Genomic DNA, 15,255 nt, shown 5'->3' with positions numbered 1-15,255 from the left:
AAATCAAAGAGAAGCTTGGATTAAAAAATGTATTAATGTTTTGCATCTGTAATTAATTTATGATTTAATCCTTCTCTAGGTTATTGACAAGAATTCTGGGGGCTGGTGGTATGTCCAGATTGGAGAAAAAGAAGGCTGGGCTCCAGCATCATATATTGATAAAAGGAAGAAACCCAATTTAAATAGGCGAACAAGTACTCTGACCAGGCCCAAAGTTCCTCCCCCTGCTCCTCCTAATAAAGTAAAGGATTCTGAAGAAGTAACAGCTGCTAGTACCACAGCTTCAGGAGATGGCCAAGATTCCCCACATAAGCAGCAGTATGAGGAACCAGAGTATGATGTGCCTGCCTTTGGTCATGACTCAGAATCTGAGCTGAGCCAAGGAGAAGATGGTAATTCAGACAGAAACTCATTCCACCTTCCAAAACCTTTCTCTGGATCATCTCTCCAAAGAGCAAAATTTCGAGTTGGAGAGTCTTCTGATGATGTGACTCATGAAGAGGAAACAATATATGAAAATGAAGGCTTTAGACCTTACATAGAAGATGCACTGTCAAGCAAGGAATCTAGTGGAGATTCTGATTCTCGAAGTTCCTCACTATCTTTGATCCAAATAAATTCTCCACATTCACTTTCTCCTAAATCTTCCTTTCTGAAGCCCAAAAATATTCAAACAAACTTTGGGAAGTCCCATTACAGTCATAACGAGGAGACAAAGCCAAGATCAGCTTCAGATGCTGGCCTAAGTAGTATACCCAAATCAGGCACAAAGAGGGATACTGGAGAGCTCATGTCTAGCAGAGCAAAACCAATGGTGAGGCCAAAACCATTTCTGAACAAAGCAGATTCTCAAAGTCAAGAAATGATGAACATCAGTACTTTACGTCATCATCTGAGACCAACTGGGCAACTCAGAGGCGGACTTAAAGGTTCAAGAAGTGAGGAGTCTGAAAGTCCACCTCAGACAACTTCTGGAAACTCAGAAGTGTCTTTCAGAAGAAATTCTACAGAATTCATTACATCCCCTTCCCATACCTTATTTTATGCCGGCCAGCTAGCCAAAACAGAAAATGAAGGCAACCCCTCTAAATGTCTGTATATAACTACGGATTCTTATCAAAAAGTTCAAGATTCTGAAATCAGTTTCCCTGCTGGAATAGAAGTGGAAGTATTGGAAAAGCAATCAAGTGGATGGTGGTATTTGAAATATGGAGAAATAGAAGGGTGGGCTCCTTCTCATTATCTGATGCTTTTTGATAACCAGCAACAAGAAAACACCTCCAGTGGAGAAGATACCACATCCAACATATCGCAGGCAAGAAACAGAAGAAATGAAAGCAAATCCAATAGCTTGGAGAAAATAGAAAAGAAGGTCCAGGCACTGAATACTATCAACCAGAACAAAAGAACAACACCCCCTATTCCTAATAAGCCACCTGGTGGCTTCTCCAAAACATCTGGGCCTGTCAAATTGCGAAATGGAGTTAGACAGCTAGCAGTGAGACCACAGTCAGTGTTTGTTTCTCCACCACCCAAGGATAATAATCTGCCTTGTTCCCTGCGTAGGAATGAGTCTCTTTCTGCCACAGATCATTTGAGGGCCGTACGTCGTAATTCATCTTTCAGTGCTGTTCAATCCCAAATGAATGAGTCTAAAGTAAAACATGACAGTCGATTGGGCTCTGAAAGGTCAGATAATGCCTCTTACATATCAACAGATCGCAATGGAATTCCAGTGTCTACTGTCAGGCCCAAGCCCATTGAAAAATCCCAATTCATTCATAATAACCTTAAGGATATCTATATCTCCATTGCAGATTATGAGGGAGATGAAGAAAGTGCTGGGTTTCAAGAAGGTGTCTGCATGGAGGTATTGGAAAAGAACCCAAATGGCTGGTGGTACTGCCAGATCATGGACAGTGGGAAACCATTTAAAGGCTGGGTGCCCTCCAATTATTTGGAAAAAAAGAAATAGTATTGCAATGTATTTAAATTCACTAATTTATACTTCCCTATGGTGTACATTTGGAAAAAGGCAAAAGATACACAGATGTATTTCTTGTACACTAATGTACATACACAGGACAGTTCAGTTTTGCTTGTGGCCCAGAAAGTCTGCCATCTTTTAGGATGTTTTGAAGGAAAGGTCTCATTCTGCAAGTATCAAGAAAATCCAGCTGGAATTAATGCCCTTTTATTTTCTCCCTCCCCCAAAGATGTGCATCAGGGTACATTACCCTATCTCCTGATTTTAATACTTAGAAACCAGATATGTGCCTTTCACATTCTAGTTTGGAATTATGGGTTTACTTGGGATTGATTGGGAGTTTGATGCCAAACCTAAACATTTTATTTTTTTAAAAAAACCTCTGCTTGTTCATTGCTCCCATGTGATGTGGCCATAATTAGTATTTGGTTGATCCCCCCTTCACCCAAGGTGTGTGGGGAACAGAGCAAGTGGAGAAAATTTTCAAGAAACCATCACTCAACGATTGCATTCTGGTCTCTAGATTGAAGATCTGAGAAGGTGGTTTTTTCTTTTCATTTCTGGTATTGGATTTGAATCACTTATTGTTCTTTTTCCTCCACTACTATCCATCCTGGTTTGTTTTCTTCTCGTATCCCTTACTTGTCAGCTGGGTCAGGAATGGGGAGGGGTATTTTTTTTAAAGTTATTAGTGGACTTTGAAGTTTAATCCAATTTTATGTGGTTCCCTAATCTTTCTAAACACTCTAAAACTATGAGTTGCACACAACCTCTTCTGCATATCATTTTCAACTTCAATGCTTTCCTCTTGTGGCCTTCTGAACAATATGTACTGTAATTATTTTGAGAGTACTTGCCAGACAACTCAGTTATTCAGAGTTTCGGATATCAACTAAGAATTAATCAAGTTTCATCCAGATTCAAAGATGAGAAGAGGAAAACCCATAGTGCAACCTGCTTCTCTTTTTGTTAGTTTATGGCCTGTTACAACTTGGCTTGGCTAGCTTTCTAAGGGAGGGGAAGAACTTTCTCAAACATCTACTTCTTCTCCTCTTCGTAGGTTCTATCTTTTGGCTGTGGCAGAGTTGCACTGGGTTGCACATGCCCAGCTTTCATCATGGCATTGGTGTTGCTGTGCTGCTCTTTATCCCAAGCCCTGCAGGACTCCCTGCTCTTGTAGTCCTGGAGGGAGGAGTGGAGGGAGGTGCGTAGTTCCATTAGAGAAACCATGCACATGATGCTTCTCCTCTCACTGTGTTATTGTCAGAACCAATTGTACAGGATCTATGTGTGACTCCTCACCATGTCCATTATGTGAAAGAGGACAGTTCAAATCAATAGAACTTTCCTCAACATATCGTGGCAATTAGGATTACCATCACAAAGAGAAAAATAAAAATGGTGGAGCTGAGTTGAGCTAACTATGCCCACACTGAAAAAAACAAACGAAATTTGCTTCCACACAATGGGACATTGTCTGGCTTCTTTTGTTATGAAGGGAAGGGTTTGGCATGTTTACAACATTTGTATCACCAATGTATATGAACAGACAAAATCATGAAAATCACAGCATGTAAGGAGGCAGTTGCCCAATCCAGCACGATGTTTGTTTATGGGAAATTATTTATTTTCTTCCTTGAGTACTTCACTGAGAAGAACATGGGCCATCCAGAATTAGCTTCATGTTGCAATAAAAAGAAGAGTGTCAAAATAGGTGCTATGTGTGCACATCTGAATGTTGACGATTCATCAAGTTTCTCTTCGTTTCATATCCAATCAATGCCGATTCTTACCTGGCAGAGAAGCGCCTTATGTTTTCAAAATCAGAATGGGAATGAGCAAACGCCATGGATGTTACCAACTTCATTCTTTGTTTTAGTTTATACATGAGCAGGAAGGGAGAGATCTTTATTAGTCAACACCAATCTTCTGAACAACTTTTTTTAAAGTACAAGCAGTACAAATTATTTTGTTCTTCTCACTTGGATGTTAGTTTTGTACTGATAGCTGTTGTCAAAGGGTGATTGAACAGAGCACCATTAGACTGGGAATGTTACAAAGCAGGAATTCTGTAGTCACGTATCCTCTTTTGCCTTTTTATTTATGATTTCAGATGCTTTTTTAAAAAAATGAGATTTTGTGGAAAAGCATGAAGATTAAAACCACTGGGGTTTGTGCAAAGGCTTTGGGTACAAAGTGTGTTTATATTTTAATGCATTTTCATTTACTAGCCTTGCAGTGAACTTTGTAATTGGTAAACAACAGCAACAACAATACCAGAAGGCCTTTATTTAAACAATATGGAAATCAGACAACAGATTTATCGCCACTTTGAAGCCCAATATTTTATATGGAAAATGAAGAAAAAGAGTTGGGGGTTTTAGGGAGAAAATCTGGTTATCTCCAGCCACAGTCTTACATTCTACCACTAGAAGATGAAAGAATCGGAAGATTTTTAATAAGGTCCAACTCTTTTTCTGAACAATTAAAAATTAAGCATATTTTGAGATGTTTTAGCTTTCTGAAAATTACATAATTATCACTTGATTCTTGCCTCGTTTTTTGTGTTATGTATATTACATTATAAAAATAACTTGAGGGATTGATTTCCATGCTTGTGTGATTGATGCTTTTCAAGCTGATCTATTACAGTGCATCATCACTGCTACTCTCCATGCTTATACAGTGAAATAGCATGGAAGAAGAGGCCTGGTGATGAAGAGGAAACACAACAGGCCTCTATAACATCAGTAATAATAAATTCATTAGGAGAAGACATACACCACAGTGCATTTGAAAATGGTGTGGTTTTGCCCAAAGCTCCTTTCCATAAGACTTTACATCTCAAATGTTTCCTCATATTTATATTTTGTTAAAAAGTGAGCAGCAATTTAAGAGACTGCCCAAAGTTGCTTGAGTTTAAAATAGTATTATTTTCTTCTGCTGGACAGTATTAAGTAGAGCAAAATCATCAAGTTATCTGCTAGATTGCAGTACTAATATTAGTGATTTAGCAACACAGATTAATGTTTATGATTAAAAATAACAATAATGATGATGAAGTGGTTCATTATTTTTGAATTAGTGCACTTTAACCATTTTAAACCAAAATGCAGGAAAATCAAGTGCATTATTTAAAGATGCAGTATAAATTGTCATTTTAAGAACATCTATTTATTAAAATAATTTATGATTATTTAAAATTTGTACTATACAGTTTTGTTCCAAAGATGCCATCATCTCTTGGGAAAGCTAAAAGTGCAGCTCCCAAAAATCCTGCACTGAGCCATCAAGACTCTTCAAATACAGGAGATACAGGTAGCCAGAGTCAAATTTTTGGCCAAGAAGGGATCGGTATTTCTTGCTGTACAGAAGCAAATTGGTTTGTAGTATTCTTTATCATCTCAGCACTGGGGAATTATGTGTACAGAATTGAACCAAAAAGGGTCAAGAGATTTTGAAAATATCTTTTACAGATTCCCTAAAAGGGTTAATCATTTCCAGCCACATTTGGGATTAGTAGTATATCTCTTTAGTGCTACCCAGCCTTCAGCTAATTCTGTTGCAGCTGCAGGTTTTCGGGGTAAGAAAGTCACTGAGTTCATTTTAAGTCTAGAATGCTTCTGCAAATTCTTAAGAAAAAAAAAGTTACATAAATATGATTTGCCCATACTTTCAGTAAGGAGAATAGCTTTCCATATTCTCTTTCAAAGCTACATTTTTTATGCAATAGTAATATTGAATTGGCACATGTAAGGACTGGTTTCTTAAAGTGCCTCTTTATAATTAGAACAGTTATCAGCCAATAAATCAATTTGCTTATCAATTTGCATTTTACACATTATAAAAGTGAGCCTTGATTTGTCCTATAAAACTGCCCCAATAATCTAAAAAATTACATAAATATAGTTGGATAGGTAGTTTTTTGGGTTAAACTAGTTTTTCATTTTTTTTTATTTTAAATCTTTATGTAAGTATGTGTCACATCTCTAGAACCTTTATGTAGGGGACATTGTAGCTGGTTTTATAGCATATGGAAGTAATATCTAGGTTCAAATACAGGGAGAAGGATAAGCAAAGAGCACTATCAAGCACCTTCTTAATTTAGTCAGTTTCACTGTTTCCCACATGTAATCTATAACTTGCCCTTGTAACTATTAGGGAGGTGTTTAAGGATTGGAAAATTCAAATTTCAGTGCCAGGCTAATGCACAAAGAAATACATTGAAATCCCATTCACAAGGGCTGTAGCTTTCCCCGTCAAAATATTATCTGCTAATTCTAAAATTATTTTGATCATAAGCCTGATAATTTTTTTTAAAAAAACTATATAGTACTTTCAAAATAATCTAGATCTCAATTTTTCAATATTCTGGGGACTAATTGAATATTAAGCCAAAGATTGCACTCTTAGAGAAGAGTGCGTTCTGGTCATTTCCTGGTTCTTTAAATTGCCTTGGTTTTCAACAAGAACAACTCAAAATGCAGATTGATATTTTGACAAAACCCAAACAATGAAAACTTTTTTTCTGCTGTATACTGCAACTTTAATAATAATGAGCACTTCTGAATTCGTTATTGCGGATTTATATAATGCCTGAAAAAAATACTCTTGCTTTTTTTTCTTAATTTCTACATTTTGGTGAGTTACGTTTAAGTAATGAGTTCCCTCACAAGATGTGGTAGTAAGCTTGGCTTACCACCACGGGTGTTTTTTTTTACAAATTTGAAATTGTTCTATTTTCCTGAATCCATTCATTAAGGAGGGGAACAGAAATATAGACTGAGAAAAACCAGTCTAAGTATTCCTTGGGTTCATGGAATTAGTTTCATAATTCTTTGACTTTCTAGAGCAGTGTTTTTAAAAAAATGACAACTTTAAGATGTGTGTGGTTTTTAACTCCCAGAATTCCCTAGCCAGCACTGACTAGGGAATTCTGAGAGTTGAAATTCACACTTCTTAAAGTTGCCACATTTGGACAATAGTGCTCTAATGAAATCTACCTTTATGAAAAAAAATAGACTCTTTAATTGTTTAACAGATTTGTGTTCCATTGATAGAAGCTGAAACAAACAACTACTGCACATGCATTTATCCTACGGTAGCAACTGCATTTGTTCCAATGAACTGGTTCCAAAGTCTTCCTTTCAGAAGCAACACTGAACATTTTGACGATGGCATTATAGAATTGTGCTTTTTAGAACTACTTTTGAATATTAGAATAGCTTATTTTAATTTAAAGTTATACTTATTGCTTCTCTCCATTTATAAAAAAAATTGTTACTGCTTTTTGTGATTTATGAAAAATGGAAGGGAAACTGGTAAATAATTATTTCATTATTAGCATTTACTAGCATTACTATAGCAATAGTAATATTTAAGTTTATATCATCTTGAGTAATTTGTCCATTATATATTTTTTAATTATTGTTACATTTTATCCAATATTTGCATTCTCAGTATAGTGTCCAAATAGAGGATCAGTGCAATATTGAAAGGGCAAAAACAGGTCCCTCATCCAGGACTTGAAGTGGATGAACAGTGTGATTTTAAACATCTGTCATTTTTTATTATGCACTCTTAAGTAAACAAAAAACAAAAAAACATGAGGATTGAGGAAAGTTGAACAACCGCAGAAGTAAGCAGGAAGTGGATGAAGAAAACTTTTGGAAAAAAATTGGCTGTGTAACTTTGATATTGGGAGTAGAAGTTTATCACATTCAAGTATGACAACTTGATGGTTCCTAGCTCTTCAACTGTACTGTTTTCTTTTTTTGCAATGTTTACTATTCTTCCATCTTTTTTGTAGCCGTATGCACTCTTTAACTTAAGCAGAAGTTCCAAATTCTTATCTGATTTACACTGATGTCAGAGGACTTTACTCCTGAATTGATATGTAGGTGCTGTTTATCATGCTATAGAAGCATGAAAGAGATCCTGGACAGAAGTTGCCACATTGAAGGCATGTTGACAAAGGGTACTTGCTGTTTAAGTGTGCATGAAACACAAGAAGTAAATACTTGAATTAGAGTATGTCTGTATTGCATGGTATCTTAATAGTCTATTCCATAATTAGACTGTTTAAAACCAGAAACTTCTATGAAGTTGCAGTTTGATCTCTCTTTTCTTAAAGAAGAAAAGATGCGGAACTTTATTAACCCATCATCACTAAGGCAGCATATAAATAAAGTGGCTGGATGAAAGTATTTCTGGCTTTATTGTAATTGAAAATAAAATGCTTATGTTCAGATGTTTGACATTAACACTTGATGGAAATTATCATATCCATTTATCTAATTCAGCACACTGAACTGAGTGAAATGTCAAATATGCATACAGAGCCTGAATTATAAGTCAACCTTTCCAGAAGCAAGAGTTTTCCGAAACTGGGACATGTCTATACTATGTGAAATTAGAAAATCAAACTCAGGTCTGAATTTCACATCACTGAATTTTCCCCCAAAGAATGTTATTTTCCTATTTTGAAATCATTCTTTTATGTATAAATAATTTTATTCAATTTTTTAATAAAACATGCTTTTTTAAAATAGATTTCCATAAACAACATAAGCTTTTTAATGGAATATGAATAAGCAGAAAATAGTCTTACAACTTAGCCACTTCATATCTACTGGACACCTTATTTTAACACAGGAATACATAGATTAACAAAAGAACCTCTCTAGAATTGCATTTCTAAATTAAGGAAGTGATACAAGGATGCCTTTCTTCAGGCTATCAGTGTCTTGCTAAAATCACTTTTTGTTTTTATATTCTCATTGATTACTTGAGTGCAACGGACTCGTTAGGTTTGCTTTTAGAATATTCTAGTTAACAGTAGTATTTTTTAGTCTCATCCGATTCAGACTCTGCACATGCAAAGAAAATTTGTGACTTTAACAATACCTTTAATATCAACCATAGTTTGCTGCTAAATAGTCAAAATCAGATCTCAGAAAAGCCAGCCATATATTTTATGGCTAAATCGGGGGTACTTTACATAATCTTAGGCATTTAACAGGTACAAATTGGTGGAGCATAAATTTCTTTGTAAATATTTTTTCAGGAGGATTGTGGGGAAGTAGCCTACGTTTTTAGTAAATGTGTACAGATTAATTGGAAGTACATGAAAAGCTTGTCAGATTCCAAAATTACCTTCTAGACTTGTATGATTACTGCTGTTATCTCAGTTCATCTAGTTAATTGTAAATTCTAAATCAAGGACTTGGGAATCGTGACCTTTTTCAAGCATCCTTGGAAGTCCATGAATTACTCCAGTTCCTTGAATTGATATTCTTCAGTCTCCACTTGGTTTTTAGAACACCAAATTGGAGAACCCTCAGTTTTTGCGAGGGGCTTGTATAAATTGTGTTAAGTAAAGTGGCGGTAGAACAGTTTCGCTGAATTCAGAGCCTCGCTTTGGAGACAGACAGCCCAATCTGATTTGACTCAAAGCCCTCTTTTCAGGGTGATAAAATCATTTAGGCCTAGCAGGTACAGAGGCAAATACATCTGGCCTTTAAATTTTCCAGATGGGCTGGCCCATGAAGTGTTTAAATTCGTTGTAGAGTGCACTTTTTCAGGAAAAAATGAACAGAAAGTTTCACACTGTTAAGGGTGTTTTTGTACATGTTCCACATCCAATACAACAGCTACTACTGCCCTGTGTTGAGACACCTGTTTATTATGACACCAAATTGGAGGATAGATGTAGTATTCTTTAATGGTCAGAAATAACTGGATTGTGATTTAGGAAAGGCTGATTGGATTAAATAAAAAAAAGTTTCAAAAATGAGTTAATATGCATATGTACATCATTATCTCCCCCTCCAAGTGTTTGATTTTATGAGTTCCTTTTATGTGTATTTGTGTGATGCTTCTTTATGTTAGGCTCTGTTACGTTTTCCCCATACAGGTACTCCTTAACTTATGACCACAATTGCATCCAAAATTTCCATTGTTAAATGAGACATTTGTTAAGTGAGTTTTAACCCACTTTACAACCTTTCTTGCGGCAGTTGTTAACTGAAACACTGCAGTTGTTAAGTTAGTAATGGTAATTAAGTAAATCTGGCTTTGCTTGTCAAAAAGTGATCACATGACCTTGGCATGCAGGTATGACTGTCAGCTGCCAATCATCTGAATTTTAATCACATGACTACAGAGATGCTGCAACTGTCATAAGTGAAAAAGTTCATGTCACTTGTCAGTGCCATTGTAATTTTTGTCAGTAAATGAATGGTTGCAAGTTGAGGGCTAATTATTGTCAAATGTGATATTTCTATATTGTGCATGATAAGTTAGTTAATGAATGCCTATAATTGGAAGAAGTAATGTCTTTTACATTTGGAGGAAAAAATGAAATGATTTGAAAATGGCATGACCGTATAACCTTAGTGTTTATACTAAGGGACAATGCATTGTTCAAAATAAATGAATAATTAGAAATGAAAGATAAAACCAGCTGTTACCCTCACATTTTAAAACTTGCTTTGCAAAACTGCAGTTATATATTAGATTGTATAAAACCAAAATGTACAAAAAAGTGACCATCTTACTTATTTTAAAAGTTCTAAAATTAAGAGAATAGTAAGATATGTAAGGACCTAAAAGTTTGACGAAAACAAATTTTATTCTCTTTAATATAAAACAAATACTAACATGAACTGAAGCTGTTTTTTTTTTTAGCATGAAGTAAGTCATTGGAATTTTCTGTCATGGGTCACTACAGAACGTCCAATGAAAGAATAGAAACCAGTGCTGTCTTTCTAATGGGCTTATTGTGATTGTTGTTATCTAGAATAAAGAGAACGTAATTTTATTAGAAGTCTGAGAAGAGTATGTTGACAAGGAGATGATGAAAGATGTATGGCTGGTCCTTGAGCTGTGTGATCAAAATGGATGGTGGAGGATGTGCTTAATGTTGTTTGGTTAGTTTCCTGAGAAAGGTCAAGTTAGAATAGATATTGATTTATAGAGAAGACTGAGGTGTTTTGAGTTGTTTGCATTAAGGAAGGATCCAGAAAGGAATCTTATTTGGAGTGCACTTTGGGAACAAGAAAAAAAGAGCTCAAAGATATTCACTGTTTTCAAAAGTGGAAGAAAATAATTAAGTTAAAGAATGTTAGATCCTTACATATTCTTTTTTCTGCAAAATTGTTGGTCACATTGGTAAGAGCCATTTGGGGAAACAATTTACATGAGTGCAAACTAGTCATTAATTATGTACAAAGACATTGGTCAGCCATAAATTTATTACACTAACCTATATAAAACAAACTGGCAGCAAAGGATATTGTCTATATTTAGACTGCTAATTGGAATTAAAAGTGCAAGTCTAAATTGAATTAGTCAGTTTGAATATAAATTAATCATACCTAAAGGTCAAATGCTCCTTTCTAAGAACAGTGCCAGTCTTTAATTTCCAAAGATGAAATTTAGATAAGTGTACAGTTTCAACCAAAAATGTTGCATCTTTTTAGTTTTGTGCTGCAATATTCATTGGCATCCACATACTTGATTATTATTGAAATATGTACAATTTTTTTTTACTGGTAGACACCTGGCAATAGTATTGCTTAGCAATTGAGTTAATTTGTCAGTTTCAGTCATTGAAAACTAGGTGTTTGGGGACATGTTTGCCCCAACTTTATATTTTTAATGGTTTATGATTCATCTTTTCAGAATGCTCCATTGGAATTTGCAGGAATGGCATGGTGGAGTAATTGTGCAAATGATGTTGCAAAGCATGAAATGTAGTCTTGTGTCCATCAGGGCATCTGAACTGAATAAAGACTGTATTATGCAAGTTTCCATACAATAAAAACACTACATACATACAACGATTTAAAAAACAAAGTGAGGTGCCAACTGGACAAAAATCCATGAAAGCCCTTAGAGGTACTTGATGAATAGGTAAATTAAGAGATGTGCTTCCAAAATCCCTTGTTATATCTTAACTAGTGAATACGAAGGCACAACTCTCAGGTCATATGCAGCTAAAGATAAACTGAACTGCAGCCAGCATCTTTTATTATCCAACCCTGAGATCATACATTCATACAAGAAATCATTTAAAGGCACTTCCAAGAGAATCTAGTCTGCAGCCTCTCTTGTTTTATTCCAAGGTTCTTGCAATGTAAAACCACAATACAATATTAAATGTCTCACAAGACAGAACTTGATAACTAACTATACCTCACAGTAATCTCCCAGTTTACTTATTGCTTGGACCAAAGGTGGTGCTAATATGAACTTTAATTTTTATATTTATGTTTTTCGATGTTGAGTTTTCCTGTGTGTATATTTGTTTGTTTTTAAAATCAAAGACATAATGTCTTGTTTAATTAAAAAAGATTTTACCCTTGAAAAAAGATTCTTTGAAACCCATAAAAATGATTCACGATTTAGACATTACTGTGTGTTTTAACTGGCCATACTTCTTTTTTTTAAAGGAGAGGAATAAAGCATATCCTTCAAATGACTGCAAATTGTATTTCTTTTTATGATTTCCAATTATTTCCATTATATATGCTGTGTCAGAAGGGTTTAAGTTTTTATTCTGTCATCTATGTTCCAGTTATTAGCGAACTCATTTCTTCTAGCATTAAAAAACTATAAACTTGTTACAAAAACATCTTAATATCTTCACTTTAACATCCAAGTGATTTCTTAATGAATTATCAATATCACCTAAAACTGTTAATTCACAAAAAAAATAAAATCTTCAAGTGACATTGAGCTAACTTGGGCTGAGAAATTAAACAAGATTAGTACTAGTAAAAACATGGATTGGAGACTCAAAATACCAGGGAGTATTTGAGGGAGTTACTTGAGGGAATAAAACATTTTTTAAAATCCTCCTAGAAGACTCATTTTCCATCTGTTCCCAAAAAGAACTTACATTGTTGAGTCCATGAAGCCACCAAGAGTCAAGCTTGACTTGAAAATATTTCACCTATATTACATAAGTCATTAATAGCATGTGAATGGGGTTACCATGACATGGGGAATCTTCTTGAAGAAGGCAATGTGGGTGGAAAGGATCTTTAGAAATCTTCAAAAGCAACATTTTTAAAAGTAATTCAGAATTCTTTGTTTTCTTAGTGGCATCATACATGAGACAATGGTAGGAATATGTGAAGCTACCTTTTCACTTTTAATGATTCCTCTAACTGATGAACCTATTTTTTCTAGCGTTTGGGGAAATTTATTTTTCTTTGCAGGTATAACTTGTACGTTTCTGAAGGATTAATGTATCCTTCACCAACGGCCAGAAATAAGATTATGACAGCCTGTAACTGCAAGGTGTGGTGGGTCTGAGGGTACATTCCAAAGTTTGGGCATCAATTTCAGGATCGGAGAATTCAAGTAATTATATTGAATCCATGAAATTTCATACAGGATTGTGGCACTCTGGGTGAAATATCTGTTCCCTACCTTTTATGGGATTCGAGTAATCTCTAGGTACATCTGCCTCTCCCAGGATACTGTTGAAGTCGACTAGAAACATTAGAATATCCAGACTCAAGTTAACTACTGATCTATTTGAATAAACTTGATACTATAGAATATTATTTATAAAATATAAGACTTGGTGTTCACTCCTTACACAAGAAAGTTTTGTGTATAGTGTGGTTCAATGGCTGCACATTTCAAAATTCTGAGAATTTATTAAAGCAGCCCTACATTTTTTTTCACTTTAAAAGATATAAATCAGTAGTACTTCTATAAAAGTTGCATTGATTTTAATGAATACATTCTTGCATTTTTATAAAAAAAATAAGACTGCTTTAATGAATAGCATAGAATAATAAATGAATATGCTTACATTTCCAAAGGACTTACATCAAATAATTTTTGAAGCATGCACTATATGGTGCTGCCAGTTTTATATACTGACATAGGGAGAGCAAAGTATTATCATTAGAAAGGATTGTCTAAGATTCTACCAAAAAGCTTTGTTGTTTTATGTATACCAATGAATACAGATGTGTTCTTTGCATATACATTGTCAACAGCCCAAAACATTTTTAAATAAAGTTTTCACATTATCAGTCATTGGTGAAGTCTGAGAAAGCTAGTTTACTTCTGATCACATATGGTGGGAAACGAGCTTTCTCCTGGCATCTTAATATTCATATAGTAGATTTATTATAGCATGGGTTATTTTTTAATCAATCTTCATTTCAGATGATGCATACAACAACCTTAGTCTATAAAAGTATAACTTTATCGAAACAAAAACAATTTAACAAATAAATGAAATAGTACATCCAGGTTTAGTCATACTTAGATAAATCCACTGAAAATAAATGGAAATGAGTGTACACATGACTAATTTAAATGCCTGATTCAATCCAGAGTGGTGTAGCATCTTGGAGACCAAGACATGAACTACTTATCTAAAGGTTTTATTCATGGAAATGTTTATAAACCTAGTTTATTTATGTGTTACAAATATGCAACAACAAAGATTTTCTTTGCTCAGTAGGTGATAGTTAACACATGAAAATGTTAATAGCACAAATGTAATTCTCAATTATTTAAGAGTAAACTACATACTGCATATCATGCAACAGATTTCACCCAAAAGCTATTTTTTTCAATTAGGTTAGATTGATTTAATTGCAATCTGCCATGCAGTTCTGATGATTTGTGGTATAAAAATGTAATAATTATTTTAAAAATCTCCAAGCTGCTATTCCAAAAATTGTAATATTTAGCATATGCTTGAAGTAAACTAGCATATTATGGAAAGAGAAGGGATAATATCAGTTTTAGTGGGAATCCCTTTAAGAGAAACTAACCAACAGAGTTAGTCATTTCCTTCCATATGCTTTTCTTTGAGAAAAAAAAATCAAGATATGTGCCACATATTCTATATGTAATAGATAGTTTGTCTCTTCATTTTCAAACATTTTTATCAGTCATTCTGAATGTCATGTGCCAATCATTAAAGTAACCACTAGATGGTAGTGATTCAACATTAATGTTTGCTTTGTTATTTCTTGCCTGTTCTGTAGGTTTTATGCATGAAGCAAAAATATGTGGCAGGAATTTTAAAGAAACCAGATGATAAGCATGGGGGAGGGTGTCAACAACTCACAACTCATTGTAATCTCAAGTAAAGTGCACAATAAGATTAGTCAATAGGCTCTTGGACATGAGGTATAAGAGAAGAGCAATACTGAGAAATCCTTAAGAACATGATGATGTCTAACTGCACATTGTAGCAACTGTTGTTCATGCATGGCTGGGAAACTAGG

At 34.6% G+C, this 15,255-nt stretch overlaps 1 protein-coding gene across 6 annotated transcripts in view; it reads left to right on the top strand.

Moving 5' to 3' along the window:
- SH3PXD2A (SH3 and PX domains 2A) overlaps nt 1-12,470 on the top strand; it is a 128,921-nt gene extending 116,451 nt beyond the window's left edge. For all 6 annotated transcript variants that reach the window (XM_087725784.1, XM_087725785.1, XM_087725783.1 and 3 more), the window contains one exon: nt 80-12,470. In XM_087725784.1, coding sequence (XP_087581910.1) covers nt 80-1,975 — 1,896 coding nt within the window. In that variant the 3' untranslated portion in view covers nt 1,976-12,470. The remainder of the gene's footprint in view (nt 1-79) is intronic.
- The last annotated feature ends 2,785 nt before the right edge of the window (nt 12,471-15,255 follow it).

The sequence above is a fragment of the Thamnophis sirtalis genome, unplaced genomic scaffold (assembly GCF_051295495.1).
Source record: "Thamnophis sirtalis isolate CommonGarterSnake01/CBP01778 unplaced genomic scaffold, rThaSir2_p1.2 scaffold_11, whole genome shotgun sequence".
Classification (NCBI taxonomy): Eukaryota; Metazoa; Chordata; class Lepidosauria; order Squamata; family Natricidae; genus Thamnophis; species Thamnophis sirtalis.
Note: the sequence above shows the minus strand (reverse complement) of the source record. Positions and strands in the feature narration are given on the sequence as shown.